At 42.6% G+C, this 21,914-nt stretch overlaps 1 protein-coding gene across 8 annotated transcripts in view; it reads right to left on the bottom strand.

Moving 5' to 3' along the window:
* The window catches only part of Enpp2 (ectonucleotide pyrophosphatase/phosphodiesterase 2), a 108,267-nt gene that overhangs the window by 14,282 nt on the left and 72,071 nt on the right, over positions 1–21,914 (bottom strand). For 4 of the 8 annotated variants that reach the window (XM_075961011.1, XM_075961010.1, XM_075961015.1 and 1 more), the window contains 8 exons: positions 21,216–21,324; positions 15,442–15,567; positions 11,982–12,013; positions 11,149–11,276; positions 9,329–9,416; positions 9,108–9,195; positions 7,855–8,027; positions 6,191–6,242 (listed from right to left, as the gene is read on the bottom strand). In XM_075961011.1, the coding sequence (XP_075817126.1) occupies positions 6,191–6,242; positions 7,855–8,027; positions 9,108–9,195; positions 9,329–9,416; positions 11,149–11,276; positions 11,982–12,013; positions 15,442–15,567; positions 21,216–21,324 (796 nt within the window). Of the gene's footprint in view, positions 1–6,190; positions 6,243–7,842; positions 8,028–9,107; positions 9,196–9,328; positions 9,417–11,148; positions 11,277–11,981; positions 12,014–15,441; positions 15,568–21,215; positions 21,325–21,914 lie in introns of all 8 variants that reach the window. The other 4 variants (XM_075961012.1, XM_075961016.1, XM_075961009.1 and 1 more) reach the window with 1 other exon arrangement.

Genomic DNA, 21,914 nt, shown 5'->3' with positions numbered 1-21,914 from the left:
CTGCATTTCTCTTTAACAAAATGCTCCTACTCAAACCAAAAAACGGACTTGACTCTCAGTCTTCACACGTTAAAATATCTGTCGCAAGGTCAGCCCCTGAGCTCTTTGTCTGCAGAATAGTCTCCAGGTTTCATTTTTAATTTTATCTACTTTGATTTTTAATCTATGTAGGGTATTGACATTTTGAAGATTTGATTCTGAAAATTTTTAGAAACTTTTAATGAGCATGATTGTTGTGTGTATTTATGAGACCTGATTCTAGCAAAAACTTGTAATGGTCAGATTAATTGAATAGGAAGAGTAATCAGCTTAAATACGTGTGATTTCTTTATGTCAGGACACTGAAATTTTTCTCTATGAATAATACTGAAATAGACAGTTAAGTGAATGTGGCCTACTATAGCTGCCTTACTATGTCATAGAACTTTCGAAGTACTTCTTCCTGTCCAACAGCACGTTAGCACCCTTTAACCAGCTTCTTTCCCATAATTCATACTGTGTGTTTGTGCACACATATGTATAACATACGTGCATGCTAATGATTATGTGCACATGAAGGCCAGGAGTTGATATTAGTTGTCTATTTCTCTCTCTCTCTCTCTCTCTCTCTCTCTCTCTCTCTCTCTCTCTCTCTCTCTCCACACACACACACACCCCTTGTGCTTTGAGATAGAGTCTCTCACAGAACCTGGAGCTCATTGAATAACTAGACTGGGTAAGAAGGTCTAGAGATGTGCTGTCTCCTCCTCCCCAGTGCCGGGGTTACAGAAGCATGCCAGGCCTGGCTTTTCTACATGGCTCCCAGGCATCCAAACATAGGTCCTCATGTTTCTTCTACTGCAGGCACTTTACAAATGAGCCACCTCCCTAGAGCCAAGCCTCTTGGGATGCCCTGATGTGGATCTAGTGTAGTCCGAGTCTTCCCCGGGCTGAGTTCCTACTGCAGAGTTCAAGGCACTGCCTTCCTTCCACACCCAAGTTCCCTGTTTACAGTAGCAGCCCCGGCATTTTAGCCTATGCCAGCGCTCCCGTCCCGATACCACATTTGGCAAAGGATCGTGAGACGATTCTTTTTAAGTGGTGTGGACTTCCCCAGAATTCACTCTTTTTGTCTTCCAAAGTTTAGTCATGCAGGCTGGAGTTTGTGTTTCTTCGCCCGCCTCTGCTTCCTGATTCAGGCTCCAGCAGACGGACTTGGAGCCACATGAAAACCCTTCTCCCTTTCTGCTTTCTTAAACATTCACTCCCACAGTAACATATGCTTAAAATTTACCACAAAATCTCTACAAAAAAAAAAAAGCCTTTCCTTTTCCTCTGTCCTTCCTCCTTCTTTGCCTTCCAAGCACCTATTGTCCTTCACGGCCATTTCAGCCTCCAAGGGAACAGATTCCACGCTTCTAGTCACAGGTTCTGCTTTTCAACCCCATCATTAAAGCATTCTTTTGTAAGCTGGAGGGTGGTGGCACACTCTTTAATCCCAGCACTTGGGAGACAGAGGCAGGCATCTTTGTGAGTTCGAGGCCAGCCTGGTCCACAGAGTGACTTCTGGGATAGCCAGGGCTACAGAGAATCCCTGTGTCGAAAAACAACAACAACAACAACAACAAAAAAACACAAACAAGAAACACTCTGTTGTAATTCATCTGCTTGCTAAATCTTGCAACAGAACAATCACTTTCTGAAGACAGGGGCTAAATCTGTGTTATAAAGCCTGTCTCCCATAATAACAATCACACGTGTACTTAGTAACCAGTTGACAAACGAATTAAAAAATATATATCTGGGTGTCTACATGCGACCTGCCTAATAGAATTTTGAGATAGACCAAGCTCATCTAGGTCACCTCTAGTGATGATGTAAATTTACACACGATAATTCAGGTGTATGGCCCATGCAAACTCTAGGCCCTCACTTCCAGCTTGTTAGACTTCGTCCCCCTAGTCTTTTGGGTAATCTCCAGTCAGGTGTTGTCTGCTGCATTATTCTATTAGAATGAAGGAGCAACTCTTCCTAAGCACAAACTCTGCCTGAGCTGCGACTGCCAAGGTGGCATTAGGACTCTGCAGTGAGAACAAGTGTTCACATCTGTCAGCAGGCCAGCAACCACTGTAGCCTGAGATCAGCAACCAATGTAGCCTGAGACGGTGGCTCCTGATGATCGATCTCCTAAGAGCGTTCTCAGAAGACAGCACAGGGCTGTGTCGAATCTCAGCTCAGCTCTCTCTTGCTCTCAACCCTTGACTTCCCAATGCCCCGTATTGCTCAAAACTGTTGCATCACTGAGAAGCAGAGACTAGAAAGTGCCAAGTTCAGTCCTCACCCAGGGCAGCCATGGTTATAGCTCTAGCTGGTCAGTAAAGGGTCCAAACTGAACTTCAACAGAAGTACACTGGTGGATATGAGTTATTTAAATGGAGCGCCTATCATCAAGACCTTGAGTCCTACGATAAATCACAAGCGATTGTGGCGCTAGTTACTTTCCAAATGCTTTCTATAACACGTGCACATACACGCCCATACTGTGGAAACAAGAATGCCACCTTCCTTCTTTAACAACACAACTGAACAGGAAGTATTTCAGGATTTGAAATGGTCCCAGAGATCGCTGAACAATAGTCAAAATTCTTCTACCCATTAAGCAATAACTACTAAGTCATTTTATATATATATATATATATATATATATATATATATATATATATATATATATATAAATTAACTTCATATGGTGTGTGAAGTTCTAGACATACATAGGCATTAAAATGATTCGAGTTCCTTTTCATACAAAGGTGATAACGTGTCCTTGCTTAAGAAAATGCAAAGGGTTTTCTAGCAATGGAGGAGAGACTATGGCAATAATTGCTGGTTGTAGTTCTTTCTCTTCTGGCTATAATGCCAGGATTGCCTGTAAAGAGAGTCAACATTTTCCCTGAAATCCATTCCTTCCTCCGCTGACTCAGTATTACAAGGAAATGAGTTCTCATTGCACAGCAAACCTGCCACTATTTGTGACCAGAAAACAATGGCCATTATGCAACCCAGACTCAGAATTTACCACCTACCTAGAAAGAGTCTGACTTCAGCAAACCGGTCACGGTCACGAAGACGACAGTTTGCTTCCTCTTTATTTTACAAAGGCTTTGATTGCCTAGAAATCTACACATTAACAGCAAACCAGCACCTAAGACTAATCTGAGACTTTCTGCCCTCAAATAGACTCCAGCTGTTTCACAACTGGCATTGGCAGCTTTCACATGTGCTCTCCATAGACGTCTGACTTATTTCATAGTGTATGACATTACAACAGCAAGACGGAGATGCTGCAGTCTTATACATGACTTTTCCATAAAATATCAGCCATCTGCATCTCTACTTTAAACCAATAAGCAGAACCAGGACTATTTTACATTTGTACATAGAATATTAGATTTATAAACTGCTTTATAAGGCTCAATACATCTCTGAAATCAGAAAGTCAAAATAGTTACTCTGAATACAATACATATGCAGGCATGAGCGTGCATACACACTCACACATACATACACACACTTGCATGCACACACATACACACATGTGATTTGTATTCATAAGGTTCTGCTATAGCAGACATTGGATATTTTGAATGGGAGCCTGAATGTGTGATACATAAGACAGACTCGAAGATGCCCCCTTAGTGCTGTAGAGAAACAAATAAGACAGAGCTAATAGGGTGATGGAGATGGAACTCAAGGGACATAGAAGAGGGACCACAGAGATTTACACAAAGTACAGAATCTAGCCAAAGAAGTGGTTTTCACAGGGTAGACAGCTGGTTTTATTTTAGGTCTCTCATATCCTTAAAGGTTGTTTCCCGTAGGCCATCAACAGACCAAAGGTGTATATGCTACTGCCATGAATTGAGCCTGAAATGTCCCCACAGGCTGGCATTTGAATACTTTCCCCAGCACGTGGTGGTGTATTGGGAGGATAAGGAATCTGCTCTGGCTGGCAGAAGTATGTTACTAGGAACAGGCCTTTGAAGGTGATAGCCAGGACCCTGGTTCAATGCCTCGCTCAGCACTTCCTGTCTGCACATGCTCCAACCACTACCATGGACCGAGCTATACCGTTATGTCTTTTCCTTCACAGTAGACTGAAACCATGAGCCGAAATAACTCTTTCCTGCCTCAAATTGGAGCTGACAGGAATCCTCCGCAGTGACGCAAAGGTCACTAACTGATCCCGCTGTTGTGATTTTCCCCTAGGAGTTTCTGCTGTTCTTTGGAAACCAAGAGCTAAAGACTGTCAGTGATGCCATTCTTTAAGACAAACCAGAGTCCACCCAGATAAGAGCCCAACAACACTGAAGAGAACATATGGCTTGATCCCACAGACTTCACACAGTTCCCTGTTAGGTCGTCTGCAAATATGGTATGATTATGTAGCTTGGTGTTCTTGTGGGACTCCTAACAGTGAGAATAGGGGTGTCTCTGATTCTTTTGCCTTTTCTTGGGACCTTTGTCCTCCTGCTAGGTTGCCTCTTCCAGACTTGATAAGAGGGTTTGGGCCTAATCTTGTTAGGCCCTGTTTGGTTGATAACACTGGGAGTCCTGTTCTATTCTCAAGGGAAATGGAGGGGTGGTGAATCTGGGAAGAAAGGTGGGGGAGGGACTGAGAGGAGTGCAGGAAGGGGAGGCTGTGGTTGCCATGTGCTGTATGATAGATAGATAGATAGATAGATAGATAGATAGATAGATAGATAGATAGACAGACAGACAGATAGACAACACTTATCACTGACACATGTAAGACACTTAGGATCAACTCTGTGCAAAGCTGCATAGAAGTAACCTCACCGACCACAGCTCCTTCTAGCCCTGGAAGTCCCAAGTTCACCAGCCCCAAGGCCTCTTACATGCTTGTAGGAAGTGCTGGATTAAGGGAGTGATTGTGTCACGTGAACACAATGCCATCTCAGCAACAGACTAGAGGCAGACATTGTCAGTCAGGTGGAAATGGTTTAGGACCAAGAATAGGTGGAGTTTCCATCAGCGCAAGGACGAGAGTCCATGGAAAGCCATCGGAAGGAACCAACCAGCAGGCTTTTGTAAAGAGCATCTTGGCACTGCTTCTTCGGTAATTAACCATTTGGAAATCATGATACTCCCTACCCCATCCCCCTGGCAACTTGCATTTTTGTTGTTTCTGTCATTCCTTTATCATGGCACTGCAGTACTAAAATTTAGGCGCCAAATTCTGGAGTCATTTGTAGAGTTGTGGAGGAAAAGCAAAGCCTCCACCGGCAAAGTCCTGCCTGTGTTTCTGTGTTATCCAATTACACGCCAGAAAGCCTGCGTGTTTGCTGATCAAAGGGCAAAGGGGGAGGGTGGGGAGGCAGAAAAGGAAGATGAAGATGTTTTATAGAAAGGAAGTAAGGCAAGTAAATAAAACCTGCTGCTGCCTTCCTCGACCTCTGCTTATTCAGAAGGGAAACCATACGCAATAGATAAACAAGACCACATGGAAATTGATGGCTGGAGGGACGGCTCCGGGAGAATCTGTGTGCGCTGTTAGCACTCGATGTAGGGCTACCATGCTGTTCTGCTTCCTCAACCCAGCCCCCAATTGTCTCAGAAAAGCATCCCATCTGCTGCAAGAAAGCTTCAAAAAAGCTCCTACTCTAGCTTCTAATTTTCCAGAACTTCAAAGTCAAGAGGAAGAGCTAGATATGGTGGCGCATGCCTTTACTCCCCACACTTGGGAGGCAGAGGCAGGCAGGTCTTTGTAAATTGGAGGCCAGCCTGGTCTACATAGTTAGCTCCAGGACAGCCAGAGCCACATTGTAAGACCCTGTCTCAAAACAAACAAACAAAATAAATCCAAAGGAAGGATTTGCCTGATAGATTGTCTTATTGTTCCTAATTATTTTCTGTCCTAACCTGCAGCCGTGCGACTTGCGGGCCAGCACCCCAGTGGGATGAACAGACTCAACACCATCGGCATCACGAGTCTCCCTTGCACTGCTGAGCTGGGGGTAGAAGTGACGCCACTTGATAAAAGCAGAAGGGCTGATGTCTAGGGCACAGTTCTGTGCGCTGTGGCAAGCACGGTCCTCTGGAAAGAGCAGCGAGCCGTCTCTCCAGCTCCAGTCTTCCATTTGTAAAAACTAGACATTAAACTTATTTTGTTGGTTTTTGAAGCCGCCCTTACCTTCTGTAGACCCTTTGGTGTGGAGCCGTTTATTGAGCTCTTCCAGTTTGTTCTTCCCATGTGAAAACCAGAAAAGGAGAAAAGAAGGCACGTCAGAGGGGTTCTTTCTTTCTCCCTTCCCCTTCTTCCAATTCAGCGCCTTGCTCAACTCCGTGTCTGTCACTGTGGTCAAATCCTCCTGGACAGCTGCTGCTTTAACTCCCGTTTGCATCCCGAGCTTGCCCCCCTGTGTCTGTGAGCACCTTTGTTAACCTCCCCGTGGCTTAGTTTCTTTCCCTTCATGCTGTGTGCAATCATGGTAGCTTCCCAGGCAGTAACTGGAGCACATACATGTTAAGCAGGCACAGTAGTGCCTTGGGTCTCAGATTCCTTCCTGTCTGCACTAAAATAAGCCACCAAACCGATATATAAAATGGCTTTTGTCAAATCCAAACAGTAATGACTCCACACTTCTGGAGAAGGACGGAACCACCCTGAAAGATGGCTGCTCAACATTGCACCTGACATGGATCCCCGAGACCCTCGAGCACTCACCATAAAACCCCATTTACAATGATGTCCTCTGAGTAACTGTAAACCTGATATTTGAACATTACCAAATGCTCTTAGAGAGGAAACTTGACAAAAACAGTGTGATCTATTTATATATCAAATGTAACTAATTAACCTGAAAAGTAAGTGAGCTAAAGGTTCAGATGCAAATACACATGAATGTAGCCCAGAAATAATGACGCATCAGACAATCACAGGCTTCAGAGCCTACAACAGCAGCCACATAAAAATTTCCAATGTGCAAAACTATACCATAGGTTATTTTGAGATGTGTTAAGATACTTCGCCTACTATTTAAGAGCTATATATAAGCAAAGTAAAAGTACAGAGTCAAGTATGAGAATTAAACATGACTTTCAGGGTCCCAATTAATGCTGCATTGGAGAAGCCTTGATAGAAAGAAACAAAAGAGAGAGAGAGAGAGAGAGAGAGAGAGAGAGAGAATGGGAAGGAAGGAAGGAAGGAAGGAAGGAAGGAAGGAAGGAAGGAAGGAAGGAAGGAAGGAGTCCTCAAAATGTCTATTTGTGATCCTCTTGGTAAGTTGGTTCCTATTGATTTGATTAATTTTGGCAGCCTCACACCTCCAGCTTCTGAGCCTTGCCTCCCCTTCACTCCTCAGCCTCTCAGATTCTTATCAAGAGCAAAGGTAGGAAGGCGGCTCTGAGAATGAGTGTGGGAAATCTGGCCCAGCCCCCTCCCCATATGGTGGCTTGATCCTGGGAGAGATACCATGCTATCCCTTAGTCACCTGTGGCAGGTGGAAGGGCTGGACCACAGGTTATAAGAGCAGAGCAAGAGAGCTGTCCTTGTCCCTCGCCAGCGCTAGCTGAAGCATTCCAAGAGTGGACCTGCACCTCACCTGGGCAACCTCCAGACCTGTGTTGTCTGAGATGGTAGCCGTGAGCCATATTCAGCTTTTAATAGTATTTAAATTTAAAAGAATGAAATTAAAACTTTCATCCCTCCATCGTAACCAGTCACTGGCTCCATTCCAGACAGCAGGGGCAGTAGTCAATGCTATTATCACAGAAAGCTACCCTAGACAATGCTTTATATACCAAACAAACATCTCCATGGTAAAGCACAAAGATCATTTCTACCTTTGGCTCTACCTTATCATCACAGTTGCAGCCCAGGTCAAAGTCAGACTGGAGGTACATGATTCCTGGGTAATTGGGTCTAGTAACTTCCTCTGGGATGGTTGGCCTAAAGGTATTTGTCCGCAGTAAGTGATTCAAACTTCCATGGGTCCCGTTATTGGGAGCCGGCTTCAATCCTAGGAGATCTGAAGAAAAAAAAGGAAGAGATACAGGTGGTTCTTATTTGTTCTCGGATGAACTATGGTAAGAGCCAAAACCTTTCGCCTTCCAGGAGTCTATAAATATTGAACACAAACCACAACTGGACTAAGTTAGCATATCTGTCACTCTTAACACACCTTCTGAACCTTTCTGACCTCACAATACCTGGTTAACACTTCTTGAAATCGCTCTGTTCATTGCTAGAGCACGAATACAGACATTCCCCAAAACCCTGCATGGAGAAGTAGTTTACTCAGCCATTGCCCATATGTATGAAAATATTGGTACCATCACCCTCCTGTGTACTTCTCTGGACTTTTTAGACCCAAATTTTGAAATAAGACATAATCAATAAATACCCACAGCCTACCCTCTAACGCACTCCACAAAAGTGTGAGGACATGAGTAGCTTTTGACCATGTGCCTTGACGGGCTACCAAGGGATGAACAGGCTGATTTCACAGCAAGTGAATGGTTGCCAAGTGGGCATACAGTGACTTGCCTAAGCCGAGAGGTGGGACAGTAGCGAGCAAGCAGCCAACCTAGGGAAAGAACCCAGGAGACCCGACTTTCAGTCTCCCCCTCTAACCACCAGACTGGCACTCCCTTACTAAATAGGAAAAGCTGTCCTCATTCAGCAACGAGAAGCTCAAAGAAAAAAAATAATTAGGAGCACATAAATAGCTGGCTGGGATGCAAGCTGGCCAAACTTTCACTGGGCTGCAATGTGAGAGCAGGAGGTGGGGGAACGCTCTGCCGGCATGGAACTCTTGCTTCATCGGGTCTCTGACCAACGGGGTCGAACTGTAATGTTATGTTGGATCAGCCAACGGCTGCCAACAGCAACACTATGAAAACTCCCCATTAGTCAACTGTTGAAGGGACACAAAGAAGCCTTAGAAGGGGGTGACATTCTGTCCTTTGAACCAATGGGCAAGTTACATTTTTTTTTTTTTTAGTGAGAGGTGGTTGTAGAAAATAGACTCCTCATATTTTTTTCTAGTAGTAAGGAAATTCACTGGCCAAAGATTGATTCATCGAGTTTGATTGAACAAGTGACTTACCACACATAACATTGTAAAGCTCGATATTTTCAAATGGAGGCACTTTTGTCCTGTACTTAAAAGTTGGGCCATAACCTACAAAAACAGTCTTCCAAAAGAAAAGAAGAGAAACATAGTTAACCATCCCTGCTATCATGAGCACGGTCTCTTCTACTGTCTGAATAAGCCCTGTGATCCCCTCCCCCAGAGAACTCAGTTTCAATTCAGTCTTGGGGTCATACCTGCATGCTGTTGACCTTGTTATCAAAGCCATGGTCACCCTGGAAAAAACATTTTCCTGATGGCTTCTTATAAACATCCAAAGGTTTCCTACATTGAAACAATTTTATGATCAGTTGGGATTCTGCCCCAAATCATGCTGATAGAAAGCAAATTTGAGGTACATAGGATCCCTGAAAAGGCCTGTCTGAAGCCCAATTGTCTCTGACTTAATTGCAGCATTCCAATAGCAATGACAGCTACTTCTGTTCATTCCTCTGGTGTTATTGCCTTGCATATCACCCCAGGTTAAATGGGAAATTTTGAAAGGTCCACATACTCTCATTGTCTCCTTCTTGGACTGAAGAGCTCTCCCTGATATGTGCTCACCAGGCTCAGTCCCAAAACACAGAAGGCATCTTTAAACTCGTAATGTTGAATCAGTTTGTGGCGTATGCAAACTTACCCAGCAGGATAGTAAGACCAGAGTTCATGAAGTGGCCAATTTAACACTAACCAAGGCATAGCTAACAAAAGTATGGCCTCACCTAGAACATGTATTTAGAAGTAATGAAAATATTGCCTGGAAGACATTACAATCGCTTAAATTCACGTTTTGTGACACAAAGACACCTTTTACAGAACTGTTTTGTGAACTGTTCTACCACCCAAAATTTTGATGCTTAATAATTCAAGTATTGCCTAACTACAGGCAGGGTGCATATCAGTGAAGACTAATGCTTGGGAAAACAAAGAAATCTAATGAATAGGTTTCCACCCAAGAGTAACTTGGATTTAGAATAGTGATACTCAACAAAGCAAGAGTGAATTTCAGAAGAGTTAGCACCTGCCTTGCTTGCTCAACTAGTATCATCTTTCACTTAATTTCTGCTCCAAGACACAGGTTTTTTATATAAACTAGACAACTGCATCGTTTTTTCTTTCCCTAGGTGCCACGACAGAGGACATAGTCAGCCAAGATATTTTGGCCACATCTCTATAACTTGGAATCCCGTCTGTTTTACATGGTTCCAATGATTTCTGGGTTTCATATCTGTCTTTGCATAATCCCACATATTTAACTATTTGGTCTTTTACAGTTATAGTAGATTAAATGTCCAAGTGTTTCATGTGGAGACAAAGCTCCTAGAAGACCAACGTTTTTCATTATCATCCCATGTTTAGCCATTAGCTATTATAAATTACTGCCCAGCTCAAGTATCCAGCATAGTTATTCAATTAGTACTATAAGCATATTCATAGGCTTGTCTTAAGGTCAGAGTTAAAGCAAAAAATGCCTGAGAATACTCTACTTCTAAGTCTTCCTAAGAATGACTAAATCTGCAGTCATTGACTCTTTAGAAGTGGCAGAAGTCCCGGCTCTGCATCAGATCCCAAAGCAAAGGGTGGTTGGTTCTCATGATCTGGGAGAGCCTTCTGAAGTTCAGAAGAAGGCAGACATCAGTTATGTTTTAAGCAATGTAAAACATGTCCACAGCAACAGAGGTTTCAAGACTAACATTTCCAGGGACTTTCTACAAACACAGCTATAGGCAATCATGTCAACCAAGACCACATCAGCAAGGCCTTAGTTGTATTTCGAGTTGTTCAAGCAGAAAAAAAAGCCTAGACTGTCTCCATAAAACTTGGGCACAGAAATTTATGAGAAAAGACCCAGCAACTTGAGATGTATTATTTCTCGTCTCATAGATTATTTACTGTACAAAAATTTCCAAATGAGATTATTTCCAATCCAGATTTTTGTTAATAAAGACCAAGAACCAAAGGGTTTCCAGATGACAGGAAAGTGCTTGAAAAGACAGACACAGGCTCCCCATTTTACCTTGCAATGTGCCATCTACGATCCACCAACAGATGGATATCCTCTATTCTCCTGTTGTTGGCATAGTGCAAACGTTTGGGAAGGTGCTGTTTCATGTAAGGCTTAAAGTGCTGATCTGGTTTTTTACACTGAAATACAAGTGAATATTGGTGTCACAGAGGGATGTTTTCTACCAAAAAAATGCTTAGCTAGTCTGTGTCCTGAGAGTTGAAGGCAGTGTTAGTCCAACAAGAAGACAGTTAGTGAATAAATGGAATTTGCTATCCCCTATTAAATAATTTATGCTACAAGCAAATAGGTTCCAAGGGAGGTAGACAGTTATAGAAAGAGATCAGAGGTTATCAGAGAACCTGGGGTATTTTTGAGATAAATTCCTGACTCTTGAGCCCAAAACTGTGGGTGGTTCCAAACTCAAGGCTTTTCCCACTTGCCTCAAGTCAAGGAGAGGGAGAAGGAGTGGGAAGAGAGCAGAAGAGGCATACCCTATCTGATGGGGTGTTCAAGCGCTTTGAAGTCTCTACCTGCGGGATGGAGGGGGCAGATAAGATGAGGACAGATCTGTTTCAGAGTGAGTGAAGAGCTGATTAATTATGAGCAAATACTTCTGAGCTTAATAGGAAGAACAAAGCCTCAGTTTGTGTCATCACCAAGACTGTTGGGGAGTCTACAGTTGACCACGGGCCAGAAGTTTTGAAAGCTTAGGGGAAACAAATACACAGGACCGCAGGTCAGTGAGGAAATTGTTCCTAACCACCCACAGGGAAGGCAAACATGGGAAGGTGAGCTGTAGCAGCTGCTCCAAGGGCAGAGGCCTAGCGGTTTGCAACACTTACCGTAAGATTAGCAATAATGGCTTTAGGGTCATCTGTGCAAAGAAAGGGAGAAAGGTATCAAAACCTAATTATGAAGAGAGGTGATTTTTACAGCAAGAGACTTAACGCTTCCACCCCATTCAGTGTCGTTTTGAACGAATGATAATTGAGTGCAGGTGTTTAATACTTCAGCGACAGGGCGGGCAACAAGTGGCACGCATCCTGCAGCAATCTGCCCTGCAAGATGCAGGGCTCTTCACCTGGAAGGGAAGTCGGTCCTCCTCCCGCAGCACAGGAGGACCGCCGGGTAACCTGCTTCAACCTTTCCCGGCCGAGTCCTGTGCAGCACCCACTTGAGTTTGTGTGCAATTACATGTCAGGAACTGAGCTGGTCGTTTTCAGGGGTCTTTTATTACCGTCATTTCCTGTTTCTCTGCAAGGTTTTGGAACAAGCAACCCTTTGCTGCAAGATGAGTTTCCTAAGGCAGCAAGCGAGCTGTTTCTGTGGTGACATCAGAGGTCTAATTACATAGGTGAGCACTCCTTTCCAGCTGCAGGCTCAAGTGTGTACTGCCTTTCTTTTTTTTTTTTTTTTTTCACAACCAGGAGACAAAGACTATTTCAGCCTACACTCAAACTAGCTTAAAGTACAACTATGTAAATAATGGGTGTGCGTGTGTGCCGGGTCTTATTGTCAGGGTGCCCCTCGGTACAGACTGTGCGGAAAAAGAGATTGTAGGCCACTTGGGTTTTGTTTTGTTTTTTTAAAAGAAGAGGTTTGCCTCAATCTGTCATTATAGAATCAGAAGAGGAAAAGCAGTACTCAGGAGAGATCCGGCTTTCCCAGGGCAGGCCTCCCAGGGGCAGAAACATCAGCGGAGCTAGGCTTGTGCATATCCTTCCCTGCTGTAATCCCCAGGGCTTGGTGCTTAGTAAGCACTCAATAAACAATCAAACAATTGTTCATATTTGAGGAAAATGAGGGTTCCCTCAAAGTATACACATGCACACGCTAAATACTGTCTTCAGGAACTTAGTCCTAAAGCTCTGAAACCCAAAGGGAAAAGCTTTGATTCCATTCTACTTAGGTTTTAAGAGCTGCAATCACGGTAATAATAACTGAGTCCATGCTGTGCACCTATTTCTCTCCGAGAGCTTTGGGGCCTTTCTGTCTGATCGTTCGTAAGGATGCCAGGATACAGGGGCTATCAGAGGTCTCACTCAGCCAAGTGGTTTTAGAAGGTGTAGGATCTTGCACAAAGGAGCACAGCACAAGGTCCCAGTGAGCCAGCCAGGCCCCACACTTCTGCACTCATTGGCCTTGTGAATCACAGTCTTTCCAGAAACTAAACAGAATAAACCCTTGTCCTTTGATAGGTGAGAGCCGTGGTCTCAACTCTCCTAATGCTGCAACCCTTTAATGCAGTTCCTCATGTTGATGCAACTCATAAACTTATTTTTGTTGCTTCTTCATAACTGTAATTTTACTACTGTTATGAATCGCAATGTATTTTTTGGAGATCGAGGTTTGCAAAGAGGGTTGTGACCCACAGGTCTAGAACTGCTGGTTTAAATAATTAACAACATGGAACAACCTCATCCTTAGGCACATCCCAGAAAATTCTTAGGAAATACCAGCCCTTCCGCTTTTACTGATCATCACTTCATCCCGCCCAGACCATTTTGAATGAGAATTAAGGATCAGCAAGTGGGGTTGGCCAGCTGGTTCAGCCAGTAAAATACTTGCCACCATGCCTGACAACCTGAGTTTCATTCCCAGGACCATAATGTCAGAGGGAAATCTAATTCCCACAAATTTTCTGTCCTCTGATCTCCACACAGAGGCGATGGCAAATGGCATTGTTGTATATCTATACATACATACTTATAAACACAATAAATAGATATAATTGAAGTTTTTAAAAGAATCAGCAAATCCAGGTTCTAACCCTAGCTCTCTCTGCCATTTACTGCCACCTCTGAGCCAGTTCCTTCAACCCTTTCTCTGCCGTTGACTTCTACTGCCCATAAATAGAATGGCAATATATATCACACAAGGATACTGGAGGTACTTAATAAATTGTGTTCGTATTCATCTGAGACAATGATAAAGCCAACACCACATCTTGGTATTCAACACAGAGCTTTGACTACACAACACAACAAAATTACATTTACACACTCTCTCATTCAATCATCCCATAACCCTTAGTCTATGCCTGAGGAAGCTGAGCCACAGTGCTGAAGAGGCTTGTCCATTGTCTCAATGAGAACCTGGAAGAGCTGCAAAGTGAACAGCAGCATAAGGCCACCCTTGTATTCTTCGTTGCCCACCTCACTGTCTCTCCCCAAATGAATGGAGAGCACAAATATTTCATTATTGGTATTGTGATCCCAAAGGTCCCCAACAAGCTCATCTACGCAGTCTCCCCGTTACATTTACAGATGTCAGAAATGCTTTTTGAAATAAAGAAATGAACTTTCAAACCCAAGGGCTTAAATAAAGAGGTAAAGGCTCGTATCCAGTCCAAGGGAGCAAAGGTGCTGGGGCTACAAAGGACAGAAAAGGACATGGAAAAAAAGTAAGAAACACCAATATTTTGTTGATTTCACAACATTCTGGAATACATCCCATTTGTGTTGACTTAGGAACATAGCTTAGGAAAAATTTAAGTTTCCAAAGCTTTGGGCTTGATGTCAGTGGTTTATTATTCTGAACGTTCTATTTTAACGTAGCATGTCTAAAGTAAAACTATATATATTTAGAAACGTAGAATATAGGCTCATATGAAAATGCCCTATGTGACATAATGCCATGCACCATTAATATATACAATGAAAAAAAGGATTTTTAAGAATTTAAAAGAGGATCCACATGGTTTTCAAAATCTAGATGGCAGTGAGACAGACTGAAAGTTTGTGTTAGTGGCATATCACACCCTCAACATGCAAAACAGGTTCAAACAAAGACTCATACTTCTTCTAGGTTTTTTTAATTTCCAATTTTTCAGAATAGTTAACACTCTAAGAATGTAGTATGTTTCCTCTCATGTGCACTTTGAGAAAAGGAAAGAGCCTGGAGGTACTAGAGAACTTGAAGGTACACATGTTCATTCTGTCAACTGTGAAACTCTATCTTCACCAGAGGGACCAGTCTATCCTTGATGCCAGAAAACTCACCCCTATAAATAGATATTTATATTGTAAACATGCTTCAAATTAAGTGCAATTTTTTTATGATAAAAATAAGAGCAAATGTTTGGTCATTGCTGCTCTGTGCCCAGAACCACTCTTGGTTCCTGTCTAGCTAACCAATTACACATTGGTTAATGTTCGCAAGAGTCTTCATAGATTACAAGTCTTTATCATCAGATGAGAAAAACTGAAGCCCAACTAGAATTTCTCTAGCTTCAGAGAATAAGCCTTTACCTTTTCCGTTGATTATTAGTTGAACTACTTAATATTTGAAGAACCAACTTACATTTAGGATTATTGCTAAATTTGGATCGAATTCTTCCTAGCGTTCCAGGAACTAAAGTAATATCATCCACGTTAGTCAGATAGTTGCTCAAGAACTCGGTTCTGTCACAGGTCACGTCTTCCATTCCTACGGGGACAGAAAAACACACATACAAACAGTGCTGTCAAACAGTATTAAAGTTGAAATCCTAAAACACCCAGACAGACACTGGAGGTGACATTTGAACATTGCTCTAATTAGATCATAGCAACTTAATAAGAGGGAACTTCACCTTGGAGATTGTTTTGAAATGACATTTTAAAGATGTATCTTTATAATCTTCCTCCAAATATTTTCATCTAACCATACCATCTCACATACAGGTTGGAAATATGTCACCTCAATTATTATTTTGAGTTATTGAGCAAGAACAGAAAGACAAAAAAGTCATGTTTGAGGGCCAGGGAGATGACTCAGTTGGGTGAGCATGCTTGTCCCCGAGCCTGACTCCCTGAGTTTGACCCTTGAAGCCTATTATGGCACAGGGAAATGACAGACTACCACAAATTACATTCTGACCTCCTCATGAGTGCTACTCTCTCTCTCTCATCTCATAGGCACACAATAAATAAATACATAAATAAATTTAAGAGTGCTTGAAAAACACAAGCTATTGACATTCATTATAAACAATATTCATTCCTTGGGGAGAGGGAACAGAAGAAGAGGAGGGAGGGGAAGCTGTGGTTGGTATGTAAAATAAAATTGAGTTAAAAAAATAAATAAATAAAAATAAAAAATCTTAAAAAGAAAACTATTATTCTTTAAAAATAGGTCCTATTGAGCTTGTGGAAGCCTAGGATCTCTACCCAACGGAGGGGGCAGAAGGGAGACTGGAAGGTGAGCACAGTGCTCAGGCAGGTCACGGGGTAGGTGGAGTTTTCAGCATGTGTTTATGGCCTCTGTCTTAGTAAGGTTGGTCTTAGATCACAAGGATGGGCAGAATGAACAGTAAAGTCTATGTTCCCACCTAAAAATGGAGGCCAATAGCTGTGGCAGAGAAAGGTGTGACTGTGAATCTGAGGTCCCTGTATGAACAGAGAGACACAGATAAGGTGTGGAAGGCAGTAAGGTGGTCTTCAGGTCACCAGAGGTCATTCCACATCTGGAAAGTTCTTTATAATCACATTTAAGCTGTTCTCCTCAGTATACAATGAGCAATTTTTATACCAGAAAGTATTTATTTATAACTTTCCAGCAATACTAAACAGGAAAGATGTTAAACATTTCTAGAAATCAAAACATGGGAAACTACTAATGCCAACAAGTTGTTTATCACTCACCATAAAAAACAAACAAACAAACCAAAAGTAGACCCTATTGCTTCAGGATTAGGGAGAGAGTGACATAAACGACTGGAATTATAAGCGCTTTTCCTTCTCCTTTACAAAATGTCATTTCTAGGGCTGGGAAGACGGCTCTGTGCTTAAAAGTACATTGGCATTCTTGCAGGGGACTAGAGGTCAATTCTTAGACTGCTTGTCAAGGAGATTACAAGTGCCTGTTAACTCCAGCCCCACGGGGATCTGACACCTCTGGTCTCTGCCTACACAGAAACATACGCTCACACACACACACACACACACACACACACACACACACATGCGTGCACACACAAGCGCACACGCATGCACACACACACAAGCACACACGTACACATACACACATATTTAAATTATGCCACTTCCTGTTCTTCTTCTGTCTAGTATATCCCCATTCTTAAGGATAGAGCCGCAGCTCCTCACTCTATCTTCACTGTTGGCCTTGCGTGTGACTGACAATAATGGCAGCAAGAAACGAGGGACAGAAAAACAAAGTCAGTTCAAATGGCCACCCAAAATGAAAAACAAAATACAAACAGGTTGTAGACAACATAATTAGAACCGGAAGTTAGCATCTGCCACACAGCAAAGGTCGAGTGAGGGATTTTTTTTTTTAACCAACCAATATTCTTTCCCACCCTCAAATTTGTTTTCTGCCTTCTAGGGAGATTTTCAACATCTTGAAAACTAATTTAAATCTTTAGATTATAAACTCTAGCCACTCTAGAGAGCTAAATTTCATAGAAATCTTTATTAACATTTTTTAGAATTCCCATGTTGACCCAGAACAGCGGAAGTTTAACTCTCTGAAGTTCTAGTTATCTGGTTAGCAACAACCCAAAACATATCAATGGGAGATTCCAAAAACCAATGACTTACAAACTTGAAACTGCTATTCTAACTTGCATAATAAAACTGATTGCTCCCCTGTTCCATTTTGATCAAGACGTAAGTCATACTTTTAGCCAGTGTGTCTGCACAGTAGTTAAGAGAGATCACATTCATATAACTTTTTACAGCATGCTCTCCTAACTGATGTATTTTATCACTAGTGATTGTTGCCAATTTCTTAAATTGTATCTTATAATTATAAGTGTATCAGAAAAGGCAGACAGGTGTATCAGAAGAGTGCCAATTGCCATGACAGACATGTACTAGGAGTCATAGAACAGATTTCTCCTGGGATCAGGAGAGACCACTGAACCGCCTTCCACAATCTAGTACAGTAATAGCCTCTAAGATGAAAAATAGGTGATTCTATAGAGGGTCTTAAGGGTTTAAAGTAATGTAATCCAGAGTGGTCCAGATCTGGTAAAAATCCAGTTACCATTTCTGGTGATCCTGGCTCTGTCTCTTCACTCTGTCTAGATTGTTTTTCACTGCTGTTGGGCAGACATCATGGGTGGCTCTGCAGCACATATGGGGAGGTCAGAGCACAGCTTGATGGACCCAGTCCTCTTTGCACCCTTTCACAGGTCCCATGGACTAACTCAAGTCACCTGGCACACACTTTTCCTCACTGAACAATCTCACTGACTCTCTTTTAGTTTTTAATATCAACTAGCACAAAAAAGTAAAAACATATTTTAATATAACACAATCATATTGCATTTTTTAAAAAGTCTTTTCTATTTTTTTTTTCTAGGACAGGGTTTCTTTGTGTAGTTTTAGCTGTCCTGGAACTCTCTCTGTAGACCAGGCTGACCTCAAGCTCAAAGAGATCCTCCTGCCTCTGCCTCCTGAGTGCTGGGATTAAAGGTCTGCACCGCCACCACCCAGCATGTGTTTTCTTTTAACACTGAAACTTTCAACATGAAAACATTAAAATAATGAACAGCTGTGAGTTCTAGTAAACCGTTACTCCAGAAAGGGAAAAATCTCCACACACAGATGAACAGAAGATGAAAAGAATCTTCTATTTCTCCATTACATCTTCTGTAGTTCCAACTCTGAGCAATCTCCCTAGGTTGCAGAGAGCATCAGGCAAATGTGCCCAGGATATCTCTAGAATCTACCTTCTTCCCTTCCCTCCAGACTGATGTCCCCTGTGTGGAATGTGGAGTCCATGTTTTCACTCTGCAGATGAGGGAACTGAGATTCGCAGAGGCAGATTGTGTAAAAGTCATGGTGCAACCTGAGCTCCACAGAAATCCATTCCGTCAAAGCCCAGGGCCTGCCTGAAATGCTAAGCAAGATGCCTTCCAAAAAAGAGGTACCCTGGCTTCCCAGAACCAATGGGTCCATTCGTTCTGGCCATCTTTACATTGAGAGAGGGTTCTACTCCGCGTGTGACCTTTATGGTGCTCCGACATGTGACTCACTAGGACCATCTGCTTCTTAGATGTCTTCCTCCAGCTTGTGAGTAAATGCTCCCCACACTTCTGGGCAACTTAAATTGAATTTTGTGTGTCACAAGCTCCCAATTTCCACCCTGTCTGCAGCTTTCCACTAAGCCAGACTCGTAGAGAATGATCTTACAGAGGGTGTCATTTAATCCACTCAGGGAAGCAAGTTAGCGCCCGCAAACCCCCCACCCCTTGCCCAGTTTCTCAGATCTTCTAGAACGCTCTGGATATAAAATTTCAAGGACCAAAATATGACTCAGGAGACTCACTAACTAGTAATAACAGAACTGTGAAGAAGTCAATCACTTTGGAACTTTTTTAAAATGCTCTACTAGACCTACTAGATGGAACAGTCCCAAATTCCAAGGTGGTTATTATAGTTCACAGTTTGATAGTTTCAGAACATAGGTGGCACCCTCTAGAACTGAGTCTGCATGTCTATGAAAAGTACTGATCTCTGAAAATCAAGTTAGTAGTAGTGAATATGCAGCTAGCTAGATTGCATAGTATTGGAAGGTGCTATGTAGGCTGCTGAGATAAAGAGTCAGTCTTGCTCAGCTGTGAACCCAATGAATGGCAATGACCAGTGTGGCAAGATGCCCCTTGGGTGTAATCGTGGCATAAATGTGATGTGGGTAACCAATCACTCTCTGCTTGGGTTTCAGACCCACTCTATAAGAGGAAGCACACGTCTGGTAGTGTAAATGTGGCCAAGAATACATGGCTGATGAACTTACAAGCCCCTACTTAGTAGGGGGTAGGCCTACTATTATTATTCAGCTAAGAGGACATAGTATCCAACTACCCTCTAGAGTTGTGTTTCTATAGCCATAGGATAATGCAGCTTTCAGATCTCATCAGGGTGTTTTCCTTGTGCAATGGACAACAGTTAAGGCAGAAACTCACAACTTGTCAAAATGCAAGAAAGTATCTGTGGCGTGCTCAGCCATAAACGGAACATCTATATCATGTCTCTTTCTCCGAGGCTCAGCGACCATTGCAGGGTGAAAAGAGCATGAAAGCTAGAGACTGGAGCTGGGGCAAGAGAGAAACAGTGTCTTCTAGACATAACAGGACCACACTGCACTGATGAACTCACAGCACCTGCGATGGCCTGGACAAGATGAAGACAGTCAACACCCATGATGGAATGGAGAAGGAATCGTGAGCCTCCATTCTAACTGAAGAGCTATTGACAGTGGATGAGTCCTAGGGGAGGGAAAGTTGGTTTTCTTTAAGGATGTGTGCCCTGGTAAGTCTACCATGTTCTAACAGATGGCCCCAGAGTCATAAATATAAGGGTAGCTTAAACTGCACTTTAGTGGCTTATTTAAAAAAAAAAATAGGATATAAGGATGGGAGGAGTTGAGGAAGATTGAGTTGTATCTGGAAGGAGTTAGGCAGATGGTTGAGTGTGTGTGTGTGTATGTGTGTGTGTGTGTGTGTGTGTGTGTGTGTGTGTGTAAAGAAAGAAGGGAGGGAGAGCAGGCCACTTCCTACACTACTTCTTTCTCTTAATGGTGTTCTATCTTGAGGCTTTGAACTCCCCCTGAGAACGCCAGGAAACCATTTGACTTCACAGAGGCAAGAGACTATCACCTGCTATGCAGAAGTCCTGGAGGAAGTCATTAACATCATGTATCAGATGTCTGCAACATTGCAATAGGAGACAGAGTTTTGCAGAAAGGCCTCTCCTACAAAGAACATAAGAATGCAGAAATATCTGGGTCTCTCTAACGGTTGTATCATGACCTAACTTCTTTCCCTATCCTGAAGTAATTAAAAAGAAAGAAAGAAAGAAATTAAGAACAGAACCTTGGATTCTGAGAGCAACGATTCCTTTTCTTGGCACCCTAGGAAATTTCTATTATTTTTTTGTTTGTTTGTTTGAGACAGAGTTACTCTGTGTAGCCCTGGCTGTCCTAGAATTCATTCTGTAGACCAGGGTGGTCTCAAACCACAGAGATCCACCTACCTCTGCCTCCAGAGTGTTGGGATTAAAGGGCTGTGCTACCACCACCCTGCAAAACTTCTATCTTAATAACAAAGAATAAAAATGAAGCCTTACCATGGTCTCCAACAAAGATAACATTCACACACCGATGTAGTTTGAGCTGTTTCAGTCCATCCATTAACTGCCCCACGGTTTTGTCAATCTCCCTCAGGGGATTTGTCATCTGTAAAAAGCAAGTTAGTCCTCACAAACTTATTTATGTATTTTTTACCTTTCCATTTCCATAGATCTTCTACCCTTAGAACATTCTGGAAAGAAAACTTCCGGCCCAGAGGCAGAGTTTTGTCTAGGGAATATTTCCCCACTATTTTCCACACCCTTTTTTAATGGAAGAAAAAAAACTCTCCTGATCCCATCCCTTTGGAAAGATTTTGATGTGAAAATATCACAAATTGCTGAGGCAAATCCTTTTTGAGGCGCAAAATGGCTTTTCTAAAATGTAAATGCAGTCTTCAAGTCCAACAGTTTTAAGAGTGAATAGGAAAAGAGAGAGAGAGAGAGAGAGAGAGAGAGAGAGAGAGAGGGAAGGAAGGAAGGAAGGAAGGAAGGAGGAAGGAAAGGAGGAAAGGACTGAACAGACAGTCAGACAGAGAGTGGGAATCCTTGTTCCCTGTGTAAAATCACCCAACTTTGAACTATGTCGAGAGAGAGAGAGAGAGAGAGAGAGAGAGAGAGAGAGAGAGAGGCGCTGAGGGATTCACAAAGCACTGAATTTAGAGATTAAAACCATCACCTTTTCCTGGGAAATGAATT

This window comes from Microtus pennsylvanicus, chromosome 2, assembly GCF_037038515.1.
Source record: "Microtus pennsylvanicus isolate mMicPen1 chromosome 2, mMicPen1.hap1, whole genome shotgun sequence".
Taxonomy (NCBI): Eukaryota; Metazoa; Chordata; class Mammalia; order Rodentia; family Cricetidae; genus Microtus; species Microtus pennsylvanicus.
The sequence above is the reverse complement of the archived record's forward strand: the minus strand, read 5'-3'. Positions and strand labels throughout refer to the sequence as shown.